General features: G+C 45.6%; 1 protein-coding gene across 1 annotated transcript in view; it reads left to right on the forward strand.

The window, feature by feature from the left end:
* LOC120020108 (sarcolemmal membrane-associated protein-like) overlaps positions 1–25,708 on the forward strand; it is a 93,228-nt gene that overhangs the window by 31,114 nt on the left and 36,406 nt on the right. Inside the window, exons 6-9 of the mRNA XM_038963558.1 lie at positions 10,557–10,694; positions 15,467–15,635; positions 15,870–15,920; positions 24,264–24,323. Of these exons, the coding sequence (XP_038819486.1) occupies positions 10,557–10,694; positions 15,467–15,635; positions 15,870–15,920; positions 24,264–24,323 (418 nt within the window). The remainder of the gene's footprint in view (positions 1–10,556; positions 10,695–15,466; positions 15,636–15,869; positions 15,921–24,263; positions 24,324–25,708) is intronic.

The raw sequence follows: 25,708 nt of genomic DNA on the forward strand, positions 1-25,708 counted from the left end.
GCCAGGTGGATGGCTCCGGGACTTAACTCTAGCATCAAGTTATGTGTTCTGTAGTTTATCATGCTAGTTATTGGCCAGTTGGATGGCTCCGGGACTTAACTCGAGCACAACTAAGGTTATTATTATCAGAACAGGACTACTAGTTCAGCGGTTCTTCCTTTTATAAAAGTCGCGTCGAACTGCAGCACAGCTGGCGAGCTGCCGCAAAATTATATTCTCTGTCATTCAGTGAAATGTATTCCCTATTGTCCTGCTGGTAGTTGGAAAAAAACATCAACATTTTGAAAGAGTATTTTTATCATTTTATTAACAAAAGCATAAATATTGTACAGTATGTGCTTGAGCCGATATTTTTGCGGTTGCATGAGGTTTGGAATTAGAAATGTAGACCTTTAAGGTACTTAATACATTCCAAGTTGGGGGACTACAGTAGCCGAGCTATTGGACGATCCTTTTGTAAAGGTTGAAGAGTCTATTGTCCTGCTCATAGCTCATCGTGAAAACGTTGTTTACAGAATTCACAGCCTGCTACGCTTAAACAAAATGCCTTGAGCTGTCATCACTACTGTAAATAAACACTGCATCTAGTGGTTCAAATATATTATTGTATTAGATTTTTTTTTTTTAATTACGCACATTATTTTACATTTTTTTCCCTAACAAGTGGTTGCCATGGTGGATAATCCAATAATAATTGGTATGACACGGCTCTCGTTACTGATTAACTTTTTATGGCTGCAGGGGCAGTATTGAGTAGCTCTGATTAAAGGTGCCCATTTCAAACGGCCTCGTACTCAATTCTTGCTCGTACAATATGCATATTATTATTACTATTGGATAGAAAACACTCTCTAGTTTCTATAACCGTTGGAATTATGTCTCTGAGTGAAACAGAACTCATTCTACAGCACTTTTCCTGACAGGGAGTGAGATTTCAGAAATCTTGGCCTCTGGTCCCAGGTCAGTTTTAAAGTCCCTGTAAATGCTATGAGGATACAAACACTGCCCACGCCTTCCTCTAGATGTCAGTAAGAGGTGACAATTTGAATGGAGTCGATTGCGCAATCAGGGCCTGTATAAAAGAGCACAAGGCGGAAGTGGCTTTCTTTTCCTGCTGCGCCTGACGCACGATGGACGTCGGACTGGCTCTCTTTCCAAGCTCTGGTTTAGCCACTTATATATCGCCGGTCATGTTTTTACTCGTTATAGGTGTTAAAAACATCATAAGGTAGTTAATTTAAACCGTTTTATAGCAATTTATATCCGTTTAGTGCGATTTTGAGGCATTTCTTTGTGATGCACTTTGAAGCGCCGGGCACGTTTCCAGTACCGGTCGAACGTTAGTGGCCATTTCGACGGACAAGAGGACATCTTTCGACCAAAAGACGATTAGACCGGAGAAAGGATACATTGCCCAAGATTCTGATGGAAGATCAGCTCATAGTAAGAAATATTTTTGATGATAAATCGTTATTCTGTAGAAAAATGTTAAACGCATATTCCGCCATTTTTTTTGGTATAGCTTCGCTTGGCGAACCCTGTATTGCACAGTAAGGATAATTTTAGAAATGTAATTCAGCGATTGCATTAAGAACTAATTTGTCTTTCGATAGCTGTCCAACTTATATTTTTTTAGTCAAGTTTATGAATAGTTATTCATTAGACAAGATCACTGTTAAAGATGGCGCCCGACATTTTCAGGCCAGTTTTGCTACTATTCTCATTGTATAACCACAGTTTTTGTGGCTAAATATGCACATTTTCGAACAAACTCTATATGTATGTTGTAATATGATGTTACAGGAGTGTCATCGGAAGAATTCTGAGAAGGTTAGTGAAAAAATTAATATATTTTGGCGATGATAACGTTATCGCTCTCTTTGGCTTGAATCAATGCTCGGGTAACGTTTGCACATGTGGTATGCTAATATAACGATTTATTGTGTTTTTTCGCTGTAAAACACTTAGAAAATCGGAAATGTTGTCTGAATTCACAAGATCTGTGTCTTTCCATTGCTATGGGCTGTGTATTTTTAAGAAATGTTTTATGATGAGTAAATTGGTAATACACGTTGCTCTCTGTAGTAATTCTAGTCGCTTTGGTGAGATTTGTGATGGTGGCTGCAATGGCAAACTATGATTTATACCTGAAATATGCACATTTTTCTAACAAAACCTATGCTATACAATAAATATGTTATCAGACTGGCATCTGATGAAGTTTTTTCTTGGTTAGTGGCTATTTATATCTTTATTTGGTCGAATTTGTGATAGCACCTGATGGAGTAAGAAACTGATGGAGTTAGAAAAGTGGTGTCTTTTGCTAACGTGGTTAGCTAATAGATTTACATATTTTGTCTTCCCTGTAAAACATTTTAAAAATCGGACATGTTGGCTTGATTCACAAGATGTGTACCTTTCATATGCTGTATTGGACTTGTTAATGTGTGAAAGTTAAATATTTAAAAAAAATTTTTTTTTGAATTTCGCGCCCTGCACTTTGAGCTGGATGTTGTCATAGGTGTACCGATATCGGGCTTGCAGCCATAAGAAGTTTTAAGAGGCGGATTCTAAATGAAAATACTCGCAGATCAATAAAATGTCCCTGTAGATCGAATTACATTTAGAGGACTGGAGGATTCTAAATTAAAATCAAAGGGGCAAATCTGGTCTGTGATATTGATTTAGAAATGTAAAACCCTACAGAGAATATCTAAGGGGCTTTTATAGAATTATAACGCAGGGTTAATAATGAGAATATAATAATGGTTGGATAACAGATCGGCTCTCGGGACTCATTAAGGCTTAATAATAAGAATATAATAATGGTTGGATAACAGATCGGCTCTCGGGACTCATTAAGGCTTAATAATAAGAATATAATAATGGTTGGATAACAGATCGGCTCTCGGGACTCATTAAGGCTTAATAATAAGAATATAATAATGGTTGGATAACAGATCGGCTCTCGGGACTCATTAAGGCTTAATAATAAGAATATAATAATGGTTGGATAACAGATCGGCTCTCGGGACTCATTAAGGCTTAATAATAAGAATATAATAATGGTTGGATAACAGATCGGCTCTCGGGACTCATTAAGGCTTAATAATAAGAATATAATAATGGTTGGATAACAGATCGGCTCTCGGGACTCATTAAGGCTTAATAATAAGAATATAATAATGGTTGGATAACAGATCGGCTCTCGGGACTCATTAAGGCTTAATAATAAGAATATAATAATGGTTGGATAACAGATCGGCTCTCGGGACTCATTAAGGCTTAATAATAAGAATATAATAATGGTTGGATAACAGATCGGCTCTCGGGACTCATTAAGGCTTAATAATAAGAATATAATAATGGTTGGATAACAGATCGGCTCTCGGGACTCATTAAGGCTTAATAATAAGAATATAATAATGGTTGGATAACAGATCGGCTCTCGGGACTCATTAAGGCTTAATAATAAGAATATAATAATGGTTGGATAACAGATCGGCTCTCGGGACTCATTAAGGCTTAATAATAAGAATATAATAATGGTTGGATAACAGATCGGCTCTCGGGACTCATTAAGGCTTAATAATAAGAATATAATAATGGTTGGATAACAGATCGGCTCTCGGGACTCATTAAGGCTTAATAATAAGAATATAATAATGGTTGGATAACAGATCGGCTCTCGGGACTCATTAAGGCTTAATAATAAGAATATAATAATGGTTGGATAACAGATCGGCTCTCGGGACTCATTAAGGCTTAATAATAAGAATATAATAATGGTTGGATAACAGATCGGCTCTCGGGACTCATTAAGGCTTAATAATAAGAATATAATAATGGTTGGATAACAGATCGGCTCTCGGGACTCATTAAGGCTTAATAATAAGAATATAATAATGGTTGGATAACAGATCGGCTCTCGGGACTCATTAAGGCTTAATAATAAGAATATAATAATGGTTGGATAACAGATCGGCTCTCGGGACTCATTAAGGCTTAATAATAAGAATATAATAATGGTTGGATAACAGATCGGCTCTCGGGACTCATTAAGGCTTAATAATAAGAATATAATAATGGTTGGATAACAGATCGGCTCTCGGGACTCATTAAGGCTTAATAATAAGAATATAATAATGGTTGGATAACAGATCGGCTCTCGGGACTCATTAAGGCTTAATAATAAGAATATAATAATGGTTGGATAACAGATCGGCTCTCGGGACTCATTAAGGCTTAATAATAAGAATATAATAATGGTTGGATAACAGATCGGCTCTCGGGACTCATTAAGGCTTAATAATAAGAATATAATAATGGTTGGATAACAGATCGGCTCTCGGGACTCATTAAGGCTTAATAATAAGAATATAATAATGGTTGGATAACAGATCGGCTCTCGGGACTCATTAAGGCTTAATAATAAGAATATAATAATGGTTGGATAACAGATCGGCTCTCGGGACTCATTAAGGCTTAATAATAAGAATATAATAATGGTTGGATAACAGATCGGCTCTCGGGACTCATTAAGGCTTAATAATAAGAATATAATAATGGTTGGATAACAGATCGGCTCTCGGGACTCATTAAGGCTTAATAATAAGAATATAATAATGGTTGGATAACAGATCGGCTCTCGGGACTCATTAAGGCTTAATAATAAGAATATAATAATGGTTGGATAACAGATCGGCTCTCGGGACTCATTAAGGCTTAATAATAAGAATATAATAATGGTTGGATAACAGATCGGCTCTCGGGACTCATTAAGGCTTCTATCTTCAATATAATGGTTAATTCAGAAGGTTAAACACATTGGTTTTAGGGCTGCAGTAGGTTATAATAAACTGCCTTCTGGGAATGTTAAAAAGGTATGGGTGGAGTTAGACATTTGGCTGTCCAGAAGTATTAAAATCAACCAATGTCAGCCTTTAAAAGCTTTATTATCCTAATGTTTTAAAGTGCGTGTGGGCGACGGAGAAACAAAATGGTGCAGTTTGAGGCCCTGAGGCAGAGTGGTGCGGGCGCTGGAGATAAAATGAGTACAAGAAAAGGGAAATATAGCTTGCAACATGCATCTGATTATTCATCATGGATAGGATTTATTTTGTTTATTTCACTGTAACCATAATGTCACAAATAAGTAATTGAACACACACATGAGCAGATTAACTTGGTCAAAACATTTCTTTATTAAAGACTATCAGAAAGAATGTTGGTACTTAATTATTTTGATCCAAAGCCAAGAATGAGGGAGTCACTCAGCTTTATTGCTGACAAATCCTCGCTGGACTCTTTTTCATTCAGTTTCTTCTTCACATCAGCAAAGAAGGACTCTGTGTTTCAGAAACTCACTTCATATAGAGGGGCTATCACTCTTTCACTCTGCTAAATACAGACAGTTTTTCAAAAATCGTCAGTCCACATGTCAAGTGACATTCCCCCATTTTGTATTTACCCAAGCTCTGCCTTAATTCCAGGACCACCAACAGTTTTTGTTATTGTTGCCTGATGCAGGACTCTAGTGCCAGAAGAGAGATTCTCAGACTGAAAACACCTCCATTAATTTATGAAAAGATAATTTGTACCACAGTTTAGACTACCGATAACTCCCCCTTGTGATAGTGTGGTGCAGAGACAGAATGCCACCATATACCACTAACGGTCGCGGCATAAACTCAAAACATTTTCAAGCCAACTTCAATTCAATTAATATAAAATGACACTTAGACTTGTATATTTGACCTTTTATTATCTAGAAATTGACTCTTTCTAATAATTTAGTCTGGCAAGTTTGCCACTGGCACTGCAGTAAGGAAGTAAAGCGAAAGTCGAATCCATTGCTTCTGTTGTTTGGCTGTGCCCACAGCAATGTTCCAAAATGAGCTGGAAAGGGTTAGATTTGAGACTAGGTAGAGGTGGTCAGGAAGCTGTCAGACAGACCTTCATACCTGGCTGGGGCCTGTTCAGTACAGCACAACGTTGCTAAACATTTTAAAACATTTGTCTATTAGACATGGTAAATACATGATTAATCTTGTCCTGGCTGAATGCAGGCTGGGTGGAGTGGTTAAATACATGATTAATCTTGTCCTGGCTGACTGCAGGCTGGGTGGAGTGGTTAAATACATGATTAATCTTGTCCTGGCTGACTGCAGGCTGGGTGGAGTGGTTAAATACATGATTAATCTTGTCCTGGCTGACTGCAGGCTGGGTGGAGTGGTTAAATACATGATTAATCTTGTCCTGGCTGAATGCAGGGCTGGGTGGAGTGGTTAAATACATGATTAATCTTGTCCTGGCTGACTGCAGGCTGGGTGGAGTGGTTAAATACATGATTAATCTTGTCCTGGCTAAATGCAGGGCTGGGTGGAGTGGTTAAATACATGATTAATCTTGACCTGGCTGACTGCAGGCTGGGTGGAGTGGTTAAATACATGATTAATCTTGTCCTGGCTAAATGCAGGGCTGGGTGGAGTGGTTAAATACATGATTAATCTTGTCCTGGCTGACTGCAGGCTGGGTGGAGTGGTTAAATACATGATTAATCTTGACCTGGCTGAATGCAGGGCTGGGTGGAGTGGTTAAATACATGATTAATCTTGTCCTGGCTGACTGCAGGGCTGGGTGGAGTGGTTAAATACATGATTAATCTTGTCCTGGCTGACTGCAGGCTGGGTGGAGTGGTTAAATACATGATTAATCTTGTCCTGGCTGACTGCAGGGCTGGGTGGAGTGGTTAAATACATGATTAAGCTTGTCCTGGCTGAATGCAGGGCTGGGTGGAGTGGTTAAATACATGATTAATCTTGTCCTGGCTGACTGCAGGGCTGGGTGGAGTGGTTAAATACATGATTAATCTTGTCCTGGCTGACTGCAGGGCTGGGTGGAGTGGTTAAATACATGATTAATCTTGTCCTGGCTAAATGCAGGGCTGGGTGGAGTGGTTAAATACATGATTAAGCTTGTCCTGGCTGACTGCAGGCTGGGTGGAGTGGTTAAATACATGATTAATCTTGACCTGGCTGACTGCAGGCTGGGTGGAGTGGTTAAATACATGATTAAGCTTGACCTGGCTGACTGCAGGGCTGGGTGGAGTGGTTAAATACATGATTAATCTTGTCCTGGCTGACTGCAGGCTGGGTGGAGTGGTTAAATACATGATTAATCTTGTCCTGGCTGACTGCAGGGCTGGGTGGAGTGGTTAAATACATGATTAAGCTTGACCTGGCTGACTGCAGGGCTGGGTGGAGTGGTTAAATACATGATTAATCTTGTCCTGGCTGACTGCAGGCTGGGTGGAGTGGTTAAATACATGATTAATCTTGTCCTGGCTGACTGCAGGGCTGGGTGGAGTGGTTAAATACATGATTAATCTTGACCTGGCTGACTGCAGGCTGGGTAGAGTGGTTAAATACATGATTAATCTTGTCCTGGCTGACTGCAGGCTGGGTGGAGTGGTTAAATACATGATTAATCTTGTCCTGGCTGACTGCAGGCTGGGTGGAGTGGTTAAATACATGATTAATCTTGTCCTGGCTGACTGCAGGCTGGGTGGAGTGGTTAAATACATGATTAATCTTGACCTGGCTGACTGCAGGCTGGGTGGAGTGGTTAAATACATGATTAATCTTGTCCTGGCTGACTGCAGGCTGGGTGGAGTGGTTAAATACATGATTAATCTTGTCCTGGCTAAATGCAGGGCTGGGTGGAGTGGTTAAATACATGATTAATCTTGACCTGGCTGACTGCAGGCTGGGTGGAGTGGTTAAATACATGATTAATCTTGTCCTGGCTAAATGCAGGGCTGGGTGGAGTGGTTAAATACATGATTAATCTTGTCCTGGCTAAATGCAGGGCTGGGTGGAGTGGTTAAATACATGATTAATCTTGTCCTGGCTGACTGCAGGCTGGGTGGAGTGGTTAAATACATGATTAATCTTGACCTGGCTGAATGCAGGGCTGGGTGGAGTGGTTAAATACATGATTAATCTTGTCCTGGCTGACTGCAGGGCTGGGTGGAGTGGTTAAATACATGATTAATCTTGTCCTGGCTGACTGCAGGCTGGGTGGAGTGGTTAAATACATGATTAATCTTGACCTGGCTGACTGCAGGCTGGGTGGAGTGGTTAAATACATGATTAATCTTGTCCTGGCTGACTGCAGGCTGGGTGGAGTGGTTAAATACATGATTGATCTTGTCCTGGCTGACTGCAGGCTGGGTGGAGTGGTTAAATACATGATTAATCTTGTCCTGGCTGACTGCAGGCTGGGTGGAGTGGTTAAATACATGATTAATCTTGTCCTGGCTAAATGCAGGGCTGGGTGGAGTGGTTAAATATATGATTAATCTTGACCTGGCTGACTGCAGGCTGGGTGGAGTGGTTAAATACATGATTAATCTTGTCCTGGCTAAATGCAGGGCTGGGTGGAGTGGTTAAATACATGATTAATCTTGTCCTGGCTGACTGCAGGCTGGGTGGAGTGGTTAAATACATGATTAATCTTGACCTGGCTGAATGCAGGGCTGGGTGGAGTGGTTAAATACATGATTAATCTTGTCCTGGCTGACTGCAGGGCTGGGTGGAGTGGTTAAATACATGATTAATCTTGTCCTGGCTGACTGCAGGCTGGGTGGAGTGGTTAAATACATGATTAATCTTGTCCTGGCTGACTGCAGGGCTGGGTGGAGTGGTTAAATACATGATTAAGCTTGTCCTGGCTGAATGCAGGGCTGGGTGGAGTGGTTAAATACATGATTAATCTTGTCCTGGCTGACTGCAGGGCTGGGTGGAGTGGTTAAATACATGATTAATCTTGTCCTGGCTGACTGCAGGGCTGGGTGGAGTGGTTAAATACATGATTAATCTTGTCCTGGCTGACTGCAGGGCTGGGTGGAGTGGTTAAATACATGATTAATCTTGTCCTGGCTAAATGCAGGGCTGGGTGGAGTGGTTAAATACATGATTAAGCTTGTCCTGGCTGACTGCAGGCTGGGTGGAGTGGTTAAATACATGATTAATCTTGACCTGGCTGACTGCAGGCTGGGTGGAGTGGTTAAATACATGATTAAGCTTGACCTGGCTGACTGCAGGGCTGGGTGGAGTGGTTAAATACATGATTAATCTTGTCCTGGCTGACTGCAGGCTGGGTGGAGTGGTTAAATACATGATTAATCTTGTCCTGGCTGACTGCAGGGCTGGGTGGAGTGGTTAAATACATGATTAAGCTTGACCTGGCTGACTGCAGGGCTGGGTGGAGTGGTTAAATACATGATTAATCTTGTCCTGGCTGACTGCAGGCTGGGTGGAGTGGTTAAATACATGATTAATCTTGTCCTGGCTGACTGCAGGGCTGGGTGGAGTGGTTAAATACATGATTAATCTTGACCTGGCTGACTGCAGGCTGGGTAGAGTGGTTAAATACATGATTAATCTTGTCCTGGCTGACTGCAGGCTGGGTGGAGTGGTTAAATACATGATTAATCTTGTCCTGGCTGACTGCAGGCTGGGTGGAGTGGTTAAATACATGATTAATCTTGTCCTGGCTGACTGCAGGCTGGGTGGAGTGGTTAAATACATGATTAATCTTGACCTGGCTGACTGCAGGCTGGGTGGAGTGGTTAAATACATGATTAATCTTGTCCTGGCTGACTGCAGGCTGGGTGGAGTGGTTAAATACATGATTAATCTTGTCCTGGCTAAATGCAGGGCTGGGTGGAGTGGTTAAATATATGATTAATCTTGACCTGGCTGACTGCAGGCTGGGTGGAGTGGTTAAATACATGATTAATCTTGTCCTGGCTAAATGCAGGGCTGGGTGGAGTGGTTAAATACATGATTAATCTTGTCCTGGCTAAATGCAGGGCTGGGTGGAGTGGTTAAATACATGATTAATCTTGTCCTGGCTGACTGCAGGCTGGGTGGAGTGGTTAAATACATGATTAATCTTGACCTGGCTGAATGCAGGGCTGGGTGGAGTGGTTAAATACATGATTAATCTTGTCCTGGCTGACTGCAGGCTGGGTGGAGTGGTTAAATACATGATTAATCTTGACCTGGCTGACTGCAGGCTGGGTGGAGTGGTTAAATACATGATTAATCTTGTCCTGGCTGACTGCAGGCTGGGTGGAGTGGTTAAATACATGATTAATCTTGTCCTGGCTGACTGCAGGCTGGGTGGAGTGGTTAAATACATGATTAATCTTGTCCTGGCTGACTGCAGGGCTGGGTGGAGTGGTTAAATACATGATTAATCTTGTCCTGACTGATTGCAGGCTGGGTGGAGTGGTTAAATACATGATTAATCTTGTCCTGGCTGACTGCAGGGCTGGGTGGAGTGGTTAAATACATGATTAATCTTGTCCTGGCTGACTGCAGGCTGGGTGGAGTGGTTAAATACATGATTAATCTTGTCCTGGCTGACTGCAGGGCTGGGTGGAGTGGTTAAATACATGATTAATCTTGACCTGGCTGAATGCAGGGCTGGGTGGAGTTCCATATTGATGATGATGATGATGGGTCTCCTGTGATTTTTCCTTTTAGCGAAGCCTCAGTAACACGGAGGATGAGTGTTCCCACCTGAAGGAGATGAAGGAGAGGAACCATGAAGAGCTCAGAGAACTGGCTAATAAATACAACGGAGCCGTCAACGAGATCAAGAACCTCACTGACAAGATAAAGGTAGTGGACAGAGGCCTCTATCTCAATTAGCTTTATTCCTCGCCTCCTATCTCCTCGCCTCCTTCTCACCTGTACTGGAGAAGGTACAGGGTCCTTCCCCTCTGTGACCACCTTCTCCAATCAGGTACAGGGTCCTTCCCCTCTGTGACCACCTTCTCCAATCAGGTACAGGGTCCTTCCCCTCTGTGACCACCTTCTCCAATCAGGTACAGGGTCCTTCTCCTCTGTGACCACCTTCTCCAATCAGGTACAGGGTCCTTCCCCTCTGTGACCACCTTCTCCAATCAGGTACAGGATCCTTCCCCTCTGTGACCACCTTCTCCAATCAGGTACAGGGTCCTTCCCCTCTGTGACCACCTTCTCCAATCAGGTACAGGGTCCTTCCCCTCTGTGACCACCTTCTCCAATCAGGTACAGGGTCCTTCCCCTCTGTGACCACCTTCTCCAATCAGGTACAGGATCCTTCCCCTCTGTGACCACCTTCTCCAATCAGGTACAGGGTCCTTCCCCTCTGTGACCACCTTCTCCAATCAGGTACAGGGTCCTTCCCCTCTGTGACCACCTTCTCCAATCAGGTACAGGGTCCTTCCCCTCTGTGACCACCTTCTCCAATCAGGTACAGGATCCTTCCCCTCTGTGACCACCTTCTCCAATCAGGTACAGGGTCCTTCCCCTCTGTGACCACCTTCTCCAATCAGGTACAGGGTCCTTCCCCTCTGTGACCACCTTCTCCAATAAGGTACAGGGTCCTTCCCCTCTGTGACCACCTTCTCCAATCAGGTACAGGGTCCTTCCCCTCTGTGACCACCTTCTCCAATCAGGTACAGGGTCCTTCTCCTCTGTGACCACCTTCTCCAATCAGGTACAGGGTCCTTCCCCTCTGTGACCACCTTCTCCAATCAGGTACAGGATCCTTCCCCTCTGTGACCACCTTCTCCAATCAGGTACAGGGTCCTTCCCCTCTGTGACCACCTTCTCCAATCAGGTACAGGGTCCTTCCCCTCTGTGACCACCTTCTCCAATCAGGTACAGGGTCCTTCCCCTCTGTGACCACCTTCTCCAATCAGGTACAGGATCCTTCCCCTCTGTGACCACCTTCTCCAATCAGGTACAGGGTCCTTCCCCTCTGTGACCACCTTCTCCAATCAGGTACAGGGTCCTTCCCCTCTGTGACCACCTTCTCCAATCAGGTACAGGGTCCTTCCCCTCTGTGACCACCTTCTCCAATCAGGTACAGGATCCTTCCCCTCTGTGACCACCTTCTCCAATCAGGTACAGGGTCCTTCCCCTCTGTGACCACCTTCTCCAATCAGGTACAGGGTCCTTCCCCTCTGTGACCACCTTCTCCAATAAGGTACAGGGTCCTTCCCCTCTGTGACCACCTTCTCCAATCAGGTACAGGGTCCTTCCCCTCTGTGACCACCTTCTCCAATCAGGTACAGGGTCCTTCTCCTCTGTGACCACCTTCTCCAATCAGGTACAGGGTCCTTCTCCAATCAGGTACAGGGTCCTTCCCCTCTGTGACCACCTTCTCCAATCAGGTACAGGGTCCTTCCCCTCTGTGACCACCTTCTCCAATCAGGTACAGGGTCCTTCCCCTCTGTGACCACCTTCTCCAATAAGGTACAGGGTCCTTCCCCTCTGTGACCACCTTCTCCAATCAGGTACAGGGTCCTTCCCCTCTGTGACCACCTTCTCCAATAAGGTACAGGGTCCTTCCCCTCTGTGACCACCTTCTCCAATCAGGTACAGGGTCCTTCCCCTCTGTGACCACCTTCTCCAATCAGGTACAGGGTCCTTCCCCTCTGTGACCACCTTCTCCAATCAGGTACAGGGTCCTTCTCCAATCAGGTACAGGGTCCTTCCCCTCTGTGACCACCTTCTCCAATCAGGTACAGGGTCCTTCCCCTCTGTGACCACCTTCTCCAATCAGGTACAGGATCCTTCCCCTCTGTGACCACCTTCTCCAATCAGGTACAGGGTCCTTCCCCTCTGTGACCACCTTCTCCAATCAGGTACAGGGTCCTTCCCCTCTGTGACCACCTTCTCCAATAAGGTACAGGGTCCTTCCCCTCTGTGACCACCTTCTCCAATCAGGTACAGGGTCCTTCCCCTCTGTGACCACCTTCTCCAATAAGGTACAGGGTCCTTCCCCTCTGTGACCACCTTCTCCAATCAGGTACAGGGTCCTTCCCCTCTGTGACCACCTTCTCCAATCAGGTACAGGGTCCTTCCCCTCTGTGACCACCTTCTCCAATCAGGTACAGGGTCCTTCTCCAATCAGGTACAGGGTCCTTCCCCTCTGTGACCACCTTCTCCAATCAGGTACAGGGTCCTTCCCCTCTGTGACCACCTTCTCCAATAAGGTACAGGGTCCTTCCCCTCTGTGACCACCTTCTCCAATCAGGTACAGGGTCCTTCCCCTCTGTGACCACCTTCTCCAATCAGGTACAGGGTCCTTCTCCTCTGTGACCACCTTCTCCAATCAGGTACAGGGTCCTTCTCCAATCAGGTACAGGGTCCTTCCCCTCTGTGACCACCTTCTCCAATCAGGTACAGGGTCCTTCCCCTCTGTGACCACCTTCTCCAATCAGGTACAGGGTCCTTCCCCTCTGTGACCACCTTCTCCAATAAGGTACAGGGTCCTTCCCCTCTGTGACCACCTTCTCCAATCAGGTACAGGGTCCTTCCCCTCTGTGACCACCTTCTCCAATAAGGTACAGGGTCCTTCCCCTCTGTGACCACCTTCTCCAATCAGGTACAGGGTCCTTCCCCTCTGTGACCACCTTCTCCAATCAGGTACAGGGTCCTTCCCCTCTGTGACCACCTTCTCCAATCAGGTACAGGGTCCTTCTCCAATCAGGTACAGGGTCCTTCCCCTCTGTGACCACCTTCTCCAATAAGGTACAGGGTCCTTCCCCTCTGTGACCACCTTCTCCAATCAGGTACAGGGTCCTTCCCCTCTGTGACCATCTTCTCCAATCAGGTACAGGGTCCTTCTCCAATCAGGTACAGGGTCCTTCCCCTCTGTGACCACCTTCTCCAATCAGGTACAGGGTCCTTCCCCTCTGTGACCACCTTCTCCAATCAGGTACAGGGTCCTTCCCCTCTGTGACCACCTTCTCCAATCAGGTACAGGGTCCTTCCCCTCTGTGACCACTTTCTCCAATCAGGTACAGGGTCCTTCCCCTCTGTGACCACCTTCTCCAATCAGGTACAGGGTCCTTCTCCAATCAGGTACAGGGTCCTTCCCCTCTGTGACCACCTTCTCCAATCAGGTACAGGGTCCTTCCCCTCTGTGACCACCTTCTCCAATCAGGTACAGGGTCCTTCCCCTCTGTGACCACCTTCTCCAATCAGGTACAGGGTCCTTCCCCTCTGTGACCACCTTCTCCAATCAGGTACAGGGTCCTTCCCCTCTGTGACCACCTTCTCCAATCAGGTACAGGGTCCTTCCCCTCTGTGACCACCTTCTCCAATCAGGTACAGGGTCCTTCCCCTCTGTGACCACCTTCTCCAATAAGGTACAGGGTCCTTCCCCTCTGTGACCACCTTCTCCAATCAGGTACAGGGTCCTTCCCCTCTGTGGCCACCTTCTCCAATCAGGTACAGGGTCCTTCCCCTCTGTGACCACCTTCTCCAATCAGGTACAGGGTCCTTCCCCTCTGTGACCACCTTCTCCAATCAGGTACAGGGTCCTTCCCCTCTGTGACCACCTTCTCCAATCAGGTACAGGGTCCTTCCCCTCTGTGACCACCTTCTCCAATCAGGTACAGGGTCCTTCCCCTCTGTGACCACCTTCTCCAATCAGGTACAGGGTCCTTCCCCTCTGTGACCACCTTCTCCAATCAGGTACAGGGTCCTTCCCCTCTGTGACCACCTTCTCCAATAAGGTACAGGGTCCTTCCCCTCTGTGACCACCTTCTCCAATCAGGTACAGGGTCCTTCCCCTCTGTGACCACCTTCTCCAATCAGGTACAGGGTCCTTCTCCTCTGTGACCACCTTCTCCAATAAGGTACAGGGTCCTTCCCCTCTGTGACCACCTTCTCCAATCAGGTACAGGGTCCTTCCCCTCTGTGACCACCTTCTCCAATCAGGTACAGGGTCCTTCTCCTCTGTGACCACCTTCTCCAATCAGGTACAGGGTCCTTCCCCTCTGTGACCACCTTCTCCAATCAGGTACAGGGTCCTTCCCCTCTGTGACCACCTTCTCCAATCAGGTACAGGGTCCTTCCCCTCTGTGACCACCTTCTCCAATAAGGTACAGGGTCCTTCCCCTCTGTGACCACCTTCTCCAATAAGGTACAGGGTCCTTCCCCTCTGTGATCACCTTCTCCAATAAGGTACAGGGTCCTTCCCCTCTGTGACCACCTTCTCCAATCAGGTACAGGGTCCTTCCCCTCTGTGACCACCTTCTCCAATCAGGTACAGGGTCCTTCCCCTCTGTGACCACCTTCTCCAATAAGGTACAGGGTCCTTCCCGTATGATCTTCTCCAATGGGTTTTGAGAAAGAGGCGAGGAGATAGGATCCAGGAAATGACGTAAGGATTCCTTGAGAAAAGTGCCAGGGGTTGGGGATGTGGAATAAGCCTTGACTTGATGTGGCAGAGATGAGTGATATTGCTATTTAGTGACCAACCCAACCAAAAGTACCCATAGCATAATTTTGTGTGTGTGTGTGTGTGTGTGTGTGTGTGTGTGTGTGTGTGTGTGTGTGTGTGTGTGTGTGTGTGTGTGTGTGTGTGTGTGTGTGTGTGTGTGTGTGTGTAGCTGGCAGAGGGTCGTCAGGAGGAGTTGACTCAGAGGGGTCAGATGGAGAAGAAGGAACTGCAGCTTTGTATCGATGAGCTGGAGGAGAGGGAACAGACTCTACAGGCCCGTTTTGAGGCCTTACAGGCTGATAACGACTTCTCTAACGAACGCCTCACTGCACTGCAAGGTAATATAACACACACACACAGACACTGGTGCTCCAGATCTTTGCTGCGTGGTCGTGAAAGATGCATGGGTTATCGATCCATCTCCTCTACCCCTGAAATGTCACTGTGTGGGGAAGAGTTTTCCCTCACCGAACCCTAGCAGATGAAACGGGTGATCTAGGAATTGGCTTGTTTTAGTCCCTCCTCCATCCTCTCTAATCTAGTGTTGTTATTGTTATTGTTGTTGTTTACAGTTGGTTTAGAACAGCTGCAGGAGAAAAGCATCAAGGACAACAACAGTTTAGGTGAGTGGGGGTCTGGGTCGGCTGGGGTCTATCAGTTACCTTGCATAAACTCATCTTTTCCTCCATGTTATTATCTACTGACATAATTGACTCTTCCTTTCGTTGCTTGTTGTTCTTTGTTCCGTCCCGACGTCCGTTTCCGTCAATCTTGTGTTCTGTGTGAACAGTAGCTAGCTGCTGGTTACTGTAGATACCGTTTGTTCATCAAGCATGTAAGAATCCTGCTGTACCCAGTCTCTGTGTTTCTGTGGGAGATCTGATACTGTATGGGATGGGCAGTAGCAGTAACCACGATACTGTATGGGATGGGCAGTAGGAGTAACCACGATACTGTATGGGATGTGCAGTAGCAGTAACCACGATACTGTATGGGATGGGCAGTAGGAGTAACCACGATACTGTATGGGATGTGCAGTAGCAGTAACCACGATACTGTATGGGATGGGCAGTAGGAGTAACCACGATACTGTATGGGATGGGCAGTAGGAGTAACCACGATACTGTATGGGATGGGCAGTAGGAGTAACCACGATACTGTATGGGATGGGCAGTAGGAGTAACCACGATACTGTATGGGATGGGCAGTAGGAGTAACCACGATACTGTATGGGATGTGCAGTAGGAGTAACCACGATACTGTATGGGATGGGCAGTAGGAGTAACCACGATACTGTATGGGATGGGCAGTAGGAGTAACCACGATACTGTATGGGATGGGCAGTAGGAGTAACCCCGATACTGTATGGGATGGGCAGTAGGAGTAACCACGATACTGTATGGGATGTGCAGTAGCAGTAACCACGATACTGTATGGGATGGGCAGTAGGAGTAACCACGATACTGTATGGGATGGGCAGTAGGAGTAACCACGATACTGTATGGGATGTGCAGTAGCAGTAACCACGATACTGTATGGGATGTGCAGTAGGAGTAACCACGATACTGTATGGGATGGGCAGTAGGAGTAACCACGATACTGTATGGGATGGGCAGTAGGAGTAACCACGATACTGTATGGGATGGGCAGTAGGAGTAACCACGATACTGTATGGGATGTGCAGTAGCAGTAACCACGATACTGTATGGGATGTGCAGTAGGAGTAATCACGATACTGTATGGGATGGGCAGTAGGAGTAACCACGATACTGTATGGGATGGGCAGTAGGAGTAACCACGATACTGTATGGGATGGGCAGTAGGAGTAACCACGATACTGTATGGGATGGGCAGTAGGAGTAACCACGATACTGTATGGGATGGGCAGTAGGAGTACCCACGATACTGTATGGGATGGGCAGTAGGAGTAACCACGATACTGTATGGGATGGGCAGTAGGAGTAACCACGATACTGTATGGGATGTGCAGTAGGAGTAACCACGATACTGTATGGGATGTGCAGTAGGAGTAACCACGATACTGTATGGGATGTGCAGTAGGAGTAACCCCGATACTGTATGGGATGGGCAGTAGGAGTAACCACGATACTGTATGGGATGTGCAGTAGGAGTAACCACGATACTGTATGGGATGGGCAGTAGGAGTACCCACGATACTGTATGGGATGTGCAGTAGGAGTAACCACGATACTGTATGGGATGTGCAGTAGGAGTAACCACGATACTGTATGGGATGTGCAGTAGGAGTAACCCCGATACTGTATGGGATGTGCAGTAGGAGTAACCCCGATACTGTATGGGATGGGCAGTAGGAGTAACCCCGATACTGTATGGGATGGGCAGTAGGAGTAACCACGATACTGTATGGGATGTGCAGTAGGAGTAACCACGATACTGTATGGGATGGGCAGTAGGAGTAACCACGATACTGTATGGGATGGGCAGTAGGAGTACCCACGATACTGTATGGGATGGGCAGTAGGAGTAACCACGATACTGTATGGGATGGGCAGTAGGAGTAACCACGATACTGTATGGGATGGGCAGTAGGAGTAACCACGATACTGTATGGGATGGGCAGTAGGAGTAACCACGATACTGTATGGGATGGGCAGTAGGAGTAACCACGATACTGTATGGGATGGGCAGTAGGAGTAACCACGATACTGTATGGGATGGGCAGTAGGAGTAACCACGATACTGTATGGGATGTGCAGTAGGAGTAACCGCGATACTGTATGGGATGTGCAGTAGGAGTAACCCCGATACTGTATGGGATGGGCAGTAGGAGTAACCACGATACTGTATGGGATGTGCAGTAGGAGTAACCACGATACTGTATGGGATGGGCAGTAGGAGTACCCACGATACTGTATGGGATGTGCAGTAGGAGTAACCACGATACTGTATGGGATGTGCAGTAGGAGTAACCACGATACTGTATGGGATGTGCAGTAGGAGTAACCCCGATACTGTATGGGATGTGCAGTAGGAGTAACCCCGATACTGTATGGGATGGGCAGTAGGAGTAACCCCGATACTGTATGGGATGGGCAGTAGGAGTAACCACGATACTGTATGGGATGTGCAGTAGGAGTAACCACGATACTGTATGGGATGGGCAGTAGGAGTAACCACGATACTGTATGGGATGGGCAGTAGGAGTACCCACGATACTGTATGGGATGGGCAGTAGGAGTAACCACGATACTGTATGGGATGGGCAGTAGGAGTAACCACGATACTGTATGGGATGGGCAGTAGGAGTAACCACGATACTGTATGGGATGGGCAGTAGGAGTAACCACGATACTGTATGGGATGTGCAGTAGGAGTAACCCCGATACTGTATGGGATGTGCAGTAGGAGTAACCACGATACTGTATGGGATGGGCAGTAGGAGTAACCACCATACTGTATGGGATGGGCAGTAGGAGTAACCACCATACTGTATGGGATGGGCAGTAGGAGTAACCACCATACTGTATGGGATGGGCAGTAGGAGTAACCACCATACTGTATGGGATGGGCAGTAGGAGTAACCACGATACTGTATGGGATGTGCAGTAGGAGTAACCACGATACTGTATGGGATGTGCAGTAGGAGTAATCGTATGGGATGGGCAGTAGGAGTAACCACGATACTGTATGGGATGGGCAGTAGGAGTAACCACGATACTGTATGGGATGGGCAGTAGGAGTAACCCCGATACTGTATGGGATGGGCAGTAGGAGTAACCACGATACTGTATGGGATGGGCAGTAGGAGTAACCACGATACTGTATGGGATGGGCAGTAGGAGTAACCACGATACTGTATGGGATGGGCAGTAGGAGTAACCACGATACTGTATGGGATGGGCAGTAGGAGTAACCCCGATACTGTATGGGATGGGCAGTAGGAGTAACCCCGATACTGTATGGGATGGGCAGTAGCAGTAACCACGATACTGTATGGGATGGGCAGTAGGAGTAACCACGATACTGTATGGGATGGGCAGTAGGAGTAACCCCGATACTGTATGGGATGGGCAGTAGGAGTAACCACGATACTGTATGGGATGTGCAGTAGGAGTAACCCCGATACTGTATGGGATGGGCAGTAGGAGTAACCACGATACTGTATGGGATGGGCAGTAGGAGTAACCACGATACTGTATGGGATGTGCAGTAGGAGTAACCACGATACTGTATGGGATGTGCAGTAGGAGTAACCCCGATACTGTATGGGTTGTGCAGTAGGAGTAACCCCGATACTGTATGGGATGTGCAGTAGGAGTAACCACGATACTGTATGGGATGGGCAGTAGGAGTAACCACGATACTGTATGGGATGTGCAGTAGGAGTAACCACGATACTGTATGGGATGTGCAGTAGGAGTAACCCCGATACTGTATGGGATGGGCAGTAGGAGTACCCACGATACTGTATGGGATGGGCAGTAGGAGTAACCACGATACTGTATGGGATGGGCAGTAGGAGTAACCCCGATACTGTATGGGATGGGCAGTAGGAGTACCCACGATACTGTATGGGATGTGCAGTAGGAGTAACCACGATACTGTATGGGATGTGCAGTAGCAGTAACCCCGATACTGTATGGGATGTGCAGTAGGAGTAACCCCGATACTGTATGGGATGGGCAGTAGGAGTAACCCCGATACTGTATGGGATGGGCAGTAGGAGTAACCACGATACTGTATGGGATGTGCAGTAGGAGTAACCACGATACTGTATGGGATGGGCAGTAGGAGTAACCACGATACTGTATGGGATGGGCAGTAGGAGTAACCACGATACTGTATGGGATGGGCAGTAGGAGTAACCACGATACTGTATGGGATGGGCAGTAGGAGTAACCACGATACTGTATGGGATGGGCAGTAGGAGTAACCACGATACTGTATGGGATGGGCAGTAGGAGTAACCCCGATACTGTATGGGATGGGCAGTAGGAGTAACCCCGATACTGTATGGGATGGGCAGTAGCAGTAACCACGATACTGTATGGGATGGGCAGTAGGAGTAACCACGATACTGTATGGGATGGGCAGTAGGAGTAACCCCGATACTGTATGGGATGGGCAGTAGGAGTAACCCCGATACTGTATGGGATGGGCAGTAGGAGTAACCACGATACTGTATGGGATGGGCAGTAGGAGTAACCACGATACTGTATGGGATGGGCAGTAGGAGTAACCACGATACTGTATGGGATGTGCAGTAGGAGTAACCACGATACTGTATGGGATGTGCAGTAGGAGTAACCCCGATACTGTATGGGATGTGCAGTAGGAGTAACCCCGATACTGTATGGGATGTGCAGTAGGAGTAACCACGATACTGTATGGGATGGGCAGTAGGAGTAACCACGATACTGTATGGGATGTGCAGTAGGAGTAACCACGATACTGTATGGGATGTGCAGTAGGAGTAACCCCGATACTGTATGGGATGGGCAGTAGGAGTAACCCCGATACTGTATGGGATGGGCAGTAGGAGTAACCACGATACTGTATGGGATGTGCAGTAGGAGTAACCACGATACTGTATGGGATGTGCAGTAGGAGTAACCCCGATACTGTATGGGATGGGCAGTAGGAGTAACCGATACTGTATGGGATGTGCAGTAGGAGTAACCACGATACTGTATGGGATGTGCAGTAGGAGTAACCCCGATACTGTATGGGATGTGCAGTAGGAGTAACCCCGATACTGTATGGGATGGGCAGTAGGAGTAACCCCGATACTGTATGGGATGTGCAGTAGGAGTAACCCCGATACTGTATGGGATGTGCAGTAGGAGTAACCACGATACTGTATGGGATGTGCAGTAGGAGTAACCCCGATACTGTATGGGATGTGCAGTAGGAGTAACCACACTTAAGGTTGTCAGCTGTTTTGATTTACTACACTGAACAACAACGTATGGTTCCTGTGTGTTATCAGAGCCCATCCACACTGAACAACAATAGAAACACAACATGTAAAGTGTTGGTCATGTTTCATGAGCTGAAATAAAAGATCCCATTTTGCAGTAGCACAAAAAGCTTTGTTTACAAATGTGTTTACGTCCCTGTTAGTGAGCATTTCTCCTTTGCCAAGATAATCCATCCACCTGACATTAATGTGGACCTCAGGAAGAGTAGCTGCTGTTTTTGCAACAGCTAATGGAGAGTAGAGGTCGACCGATTATGATTTTTCAACGCCGATACCGATTATTTGAGGACAAAAAAAGCCGATACCGATTATTTGAGGACAAAAAAAGCCGATACCGATTATTTGTCCGATTTAAAAAAAATATATATATATAATAATAATAAAAAAAGATTTCAAAAGAAATATTAATAATAATATATATAGAAAAAAATATTTATATATCTATATATATATCACACACACACACATTTTTGTAATAATGACAATACAGAATGAACAATGAACACTTTTTTATTTTAACTTAATATAATACATAAATAAAATCAATTCAGTCTGAAATAACATGAGAACATATGTTACAACGAACCACCAGCTTTCATGGGTCTTCAATATTCCCAGTTAAGAAGTTTTATGTTGTAGTGCAGAAAGCAGAGCTTGTCTGCATGGTCCCCTGTCAGTCTGCTCCTCCGCGAAACACAGACCTTATTTGAAGTAGATCAAGACATTCTCTATGGAAGACATGAACGGTAAAATAACGAAGGAACCCCTTTCAAGTTCAGCCGCAAGTTATTACAGGAATTATAACGCGTCGACTATTTCTCTCTAAACCATATACCTTTGACTAATCCGGAAACTATCACCTCGAAAACAAAACGTTTATTCCGTTCCGTATTTTATCTAACGGGTGGCATCCATGAGTCTAAATATTCCTGTTACATTGCACAACCTTCAATGTTATGTCATAATTACGTAAAATTCTGGCAAATTAGTTCGCAAAGAGCCAGGCGGCCCAACATGTTGCATATACACTGACTCTGCGTGCAATGAACGCAAGAGAAATGACACAATTTCACCTGGTTAATATTGCCTGCTAACCTGGATTTCTTTTAGCTAAATATGCAGGTTTAAAATCAATACACAAGTATATATTTTTAAGAAAGGCATTGATGTTTATGGTTAAGTACACATTGGAGCAATGACTGATTGTTTTTTATAAGATAGGTTTAATGCTAGCTAGCAATTTACCTTAGCTTACTGCATTCGCGTAACAGGCAGGCTCCTCGTGGAGTGCAATGTAATCAGGTGTTAGAGCATTGGACTAGTTAACTGTAATGTTGCAAGATTGGATCCCCCGAGCTGACAAGGTAAAAAATCTGTCGTTCTGCCCCTGAACGAGGCAGTTAACCCAACGTTCCTAGGCCGTCATTGAAAATAAGAATGTGTTGTTAACTGACCTGCCTAGTTAAATAAAGATTAAATAAAGGTGTAAAAATAAATGTAAAAAAAATAATAAAAATTTCGGCAAATCGGCGGCCAAAAATTCAGACTTCCGATTGTTAGAAAACTTGAAATCGGCCCTAATTAATCGGCCATTCCGATTAATCGGTCGACCTCTAATGGAGAGCCATAATAAAATACCAAATACCGTGATGATAGAACCAGTGTTCTCCTGTTGTGACGGGAACTGCCGTGTTCTAAGGGTTATCCTCGCTCAGTGTATCTGAGGCCTACTGGAGTGGTTCAACGTTGTAGCAGTATCAGGAAATGAAGTCGTCCTTTCATTCTCACAAACATGCTTTCCCCATTTTTGTCCCCATTTTTTTTCCCCCCTTCATATAATTGCATAGGCTTGTTCTCTTCTGTTGAGACATTCACAATCGCACATCGCTTTCTGCATGCCAACAACACCTTTCTAGCTTTTCACCAGATATTATTAGCCTAAACTGTTTGGTTCCTCTCTTGTACTGTCCGGGGCGTTTCACTTCCCTGGTGCATGTTTGGTGCTGTAGTTTATTCGCTAATGATGACGCCACCTGTTCTCTCTGCACCGGTCTGTAACAATACATTCTGACTGCTTTGTGTCATGTTCAGGAGAGAATTATAGCATGATGTATTACTTTGGATAATTCCTCCACGATCAGTGATTGCCCTGAGCCATGACTGTAGACCTCATATAGACTACAGCTATTTCACAGGCCATGATGAACATTATTGTTTTGCTGTTCTTATTAAAATGACTACCTACTGCTCCTCAGAAGCTGTCTAGATGTAACATGTCAGATACTGCTCCTCAGAAGCTGTCTAGAGGTAACATGTCAGATACTGCTCCTCAGAAGCTGTCTAGATGTAACATGTCAGATACTGCTCCTCAGAAGCTGTCTAGAGGTAACATGTCAGATACTGCTCCTCAGAAGCTGTCTAGCGGTAACATGTCAGATACTGCTCCTCAGAAGCTGTCTAGAGGTAACATGTCAGATACTGCTCCTCAGAAGCTGTCTAGATGTAACATGTCAGATACTGCTCCTCAGAAGCTGTCTAGAGGTAACATGTCAGATACTGCTCCTCAGAAGCTGTCTAGAGGAAACATGTCAGATACTGCTACTCAGAAGCTGTCTAGAGGAAACATGTCAGATACTGCTCCTCAGAAGCTGTCTAGAGGTAACATGTCAGATACTGCTCCTCAGAAGCTGTCTAGCGGTAACATGTCAGATACTGCTCCTCAGAAGCTGTCTAGCGGTAACATGTCAGATACTGCTCCTCAGAAGCTGTCTAGAGGTAACATGTCAGATACTGCTCCTCAGAAGCTGTCTAGAGGTAACATGTCAGATACTGCTCCTCAGAAGCTGTCTAGAGGTAACATGTCTAGACATGTCAGATACTGCTCCTCAGAAGCTGTCTAGAGGTAACATGTCAGATACTGCTCCTCAGAAGCTGTCTAGAGGAAACACGTCTAGACATGTCAGATGTCATGATGTTGATCTTTGTTTTTTTAATCACACTGCAGCTGTGAAGCAGTTGAAAGAAGCAATGGGTTCATCGTTGCACAAGCTGGCTAACTTTGATGGTAAGTTACGTGTGTCTCTATGGCAGGGGTTGGCAAAAGAAATTGTGTGGAGTGACAATTTTACAATTTATCCTAACATTTCTAAAGATCTGCGTGCCAGTAATGATTTTCATATGTGCATTACAACTAATTGTATATTGAGTCTCTAATTTCCCACAAACGGAAATAATTCCATAGCCCGCTTAACAGATGCGCTGTCCATTAGCATGACTGGCTTGATCTTGGAACACAGATTCTCTTGGTGAATGACAGTGACATTTAACCACAGGGTGGCCAAGCTTATCTTCAATCAGCTTAGAGAATATTTTGTTTCCCCACCATAGCGGGGGAACCGTCAGTTGTAATAGCGAGTATGTTGTTAATATCGACACCTCTCTCCTCAAAATGATCTGTGAAGGCTTTTGCTACATCTAGTAGTACCATGCAATGGTTTTAAACAAGGCAGCTCCTCACGTACCTGCTCTGAGTCACAGTGGGTTTTAGACAAGGCAGCTCCTCACGTACCTGCTCTGAGTCACAGTGGGTTTTAGACAAGGCAGCTCCTCACGTACCTGCTCTGAGTCACAGTGGGTTTTAGACAAGGCAGCTCCTCACGTACCTGCTCTGAGTCACAGTGGGTTTTAGACAAGGCAGCTCCTCACGTACCTGCTCTGAGTCACAGTGGGTTTTAAACAAGGCAGCTCCTCACGTACCTGCTCTGAGTCACAGTGGGTTTTAAACAAGGCAGCTCCTCACGTACCTGCTCTGAGTCACAGTGGGTTTTAAACAAGGCAGCTCCTCACGTACCTGCTCTGAGTCACAGTGGGTTTTAGACAAGGCAGCTCCTCACGTACCTGCTCTGAGTCACAGTGGGTTTTAAACAAGGCAGCTCCTCACGTACCTGCTCTGAGTCACAGTGGGTTTTAAACAAGGCAGCTCCTCACGTACCTGCTCTGAGTCACAGTGGGTTTTAGACAAGGCAGCTCCTCACGTACCTGCTCTGAGTCACAGTGGGTTTTAGACAAGGCAGCTCCTCACGTACCTGCTCTGAGTCACAGTGGGTTTTAGACAAGGCAGCTCCTCACGTACCTGCTCTGAGTCACAGTGGGTTTTAGACAAGGCAGCTCTTCACGTACAGTGGGGCAAAAAAGTATTTAGTCAGCCACCAATTGTGCAAGTTCTCCCACTTAAAAAGATGAGAGAGGCCAGTAATTTTCATCATAGGTACACTTCAACTATGACAGACAAAATGAGAAAAAGAAATCCAGAAAATCACATTGTAGGATTTTTAATGAATTTATTTGCAAATGATGGTGGAAAATAAGTATTTGGTCAATAACAAAAGTTTATCTCAATACTTTGTTATATACCCTTTGTTGGCAATGACAGAGGTCAAACGTTTTCTG

Source organism: Salvelinus namaycush, chromosome 2 (assembly GCF_016432855.1).
Source record: "Salvelinus namaycush isolate Seneca chromosome 2, SaNama_1.0, whole genome shotgun sequence".
Classification (NCBI taxonomy): Eukaryota; Metazoa; Chordata; class Actinopteri; order Salmoniformes; family Salmonidae; genus Salvelinus; species Salvelinus namaycush.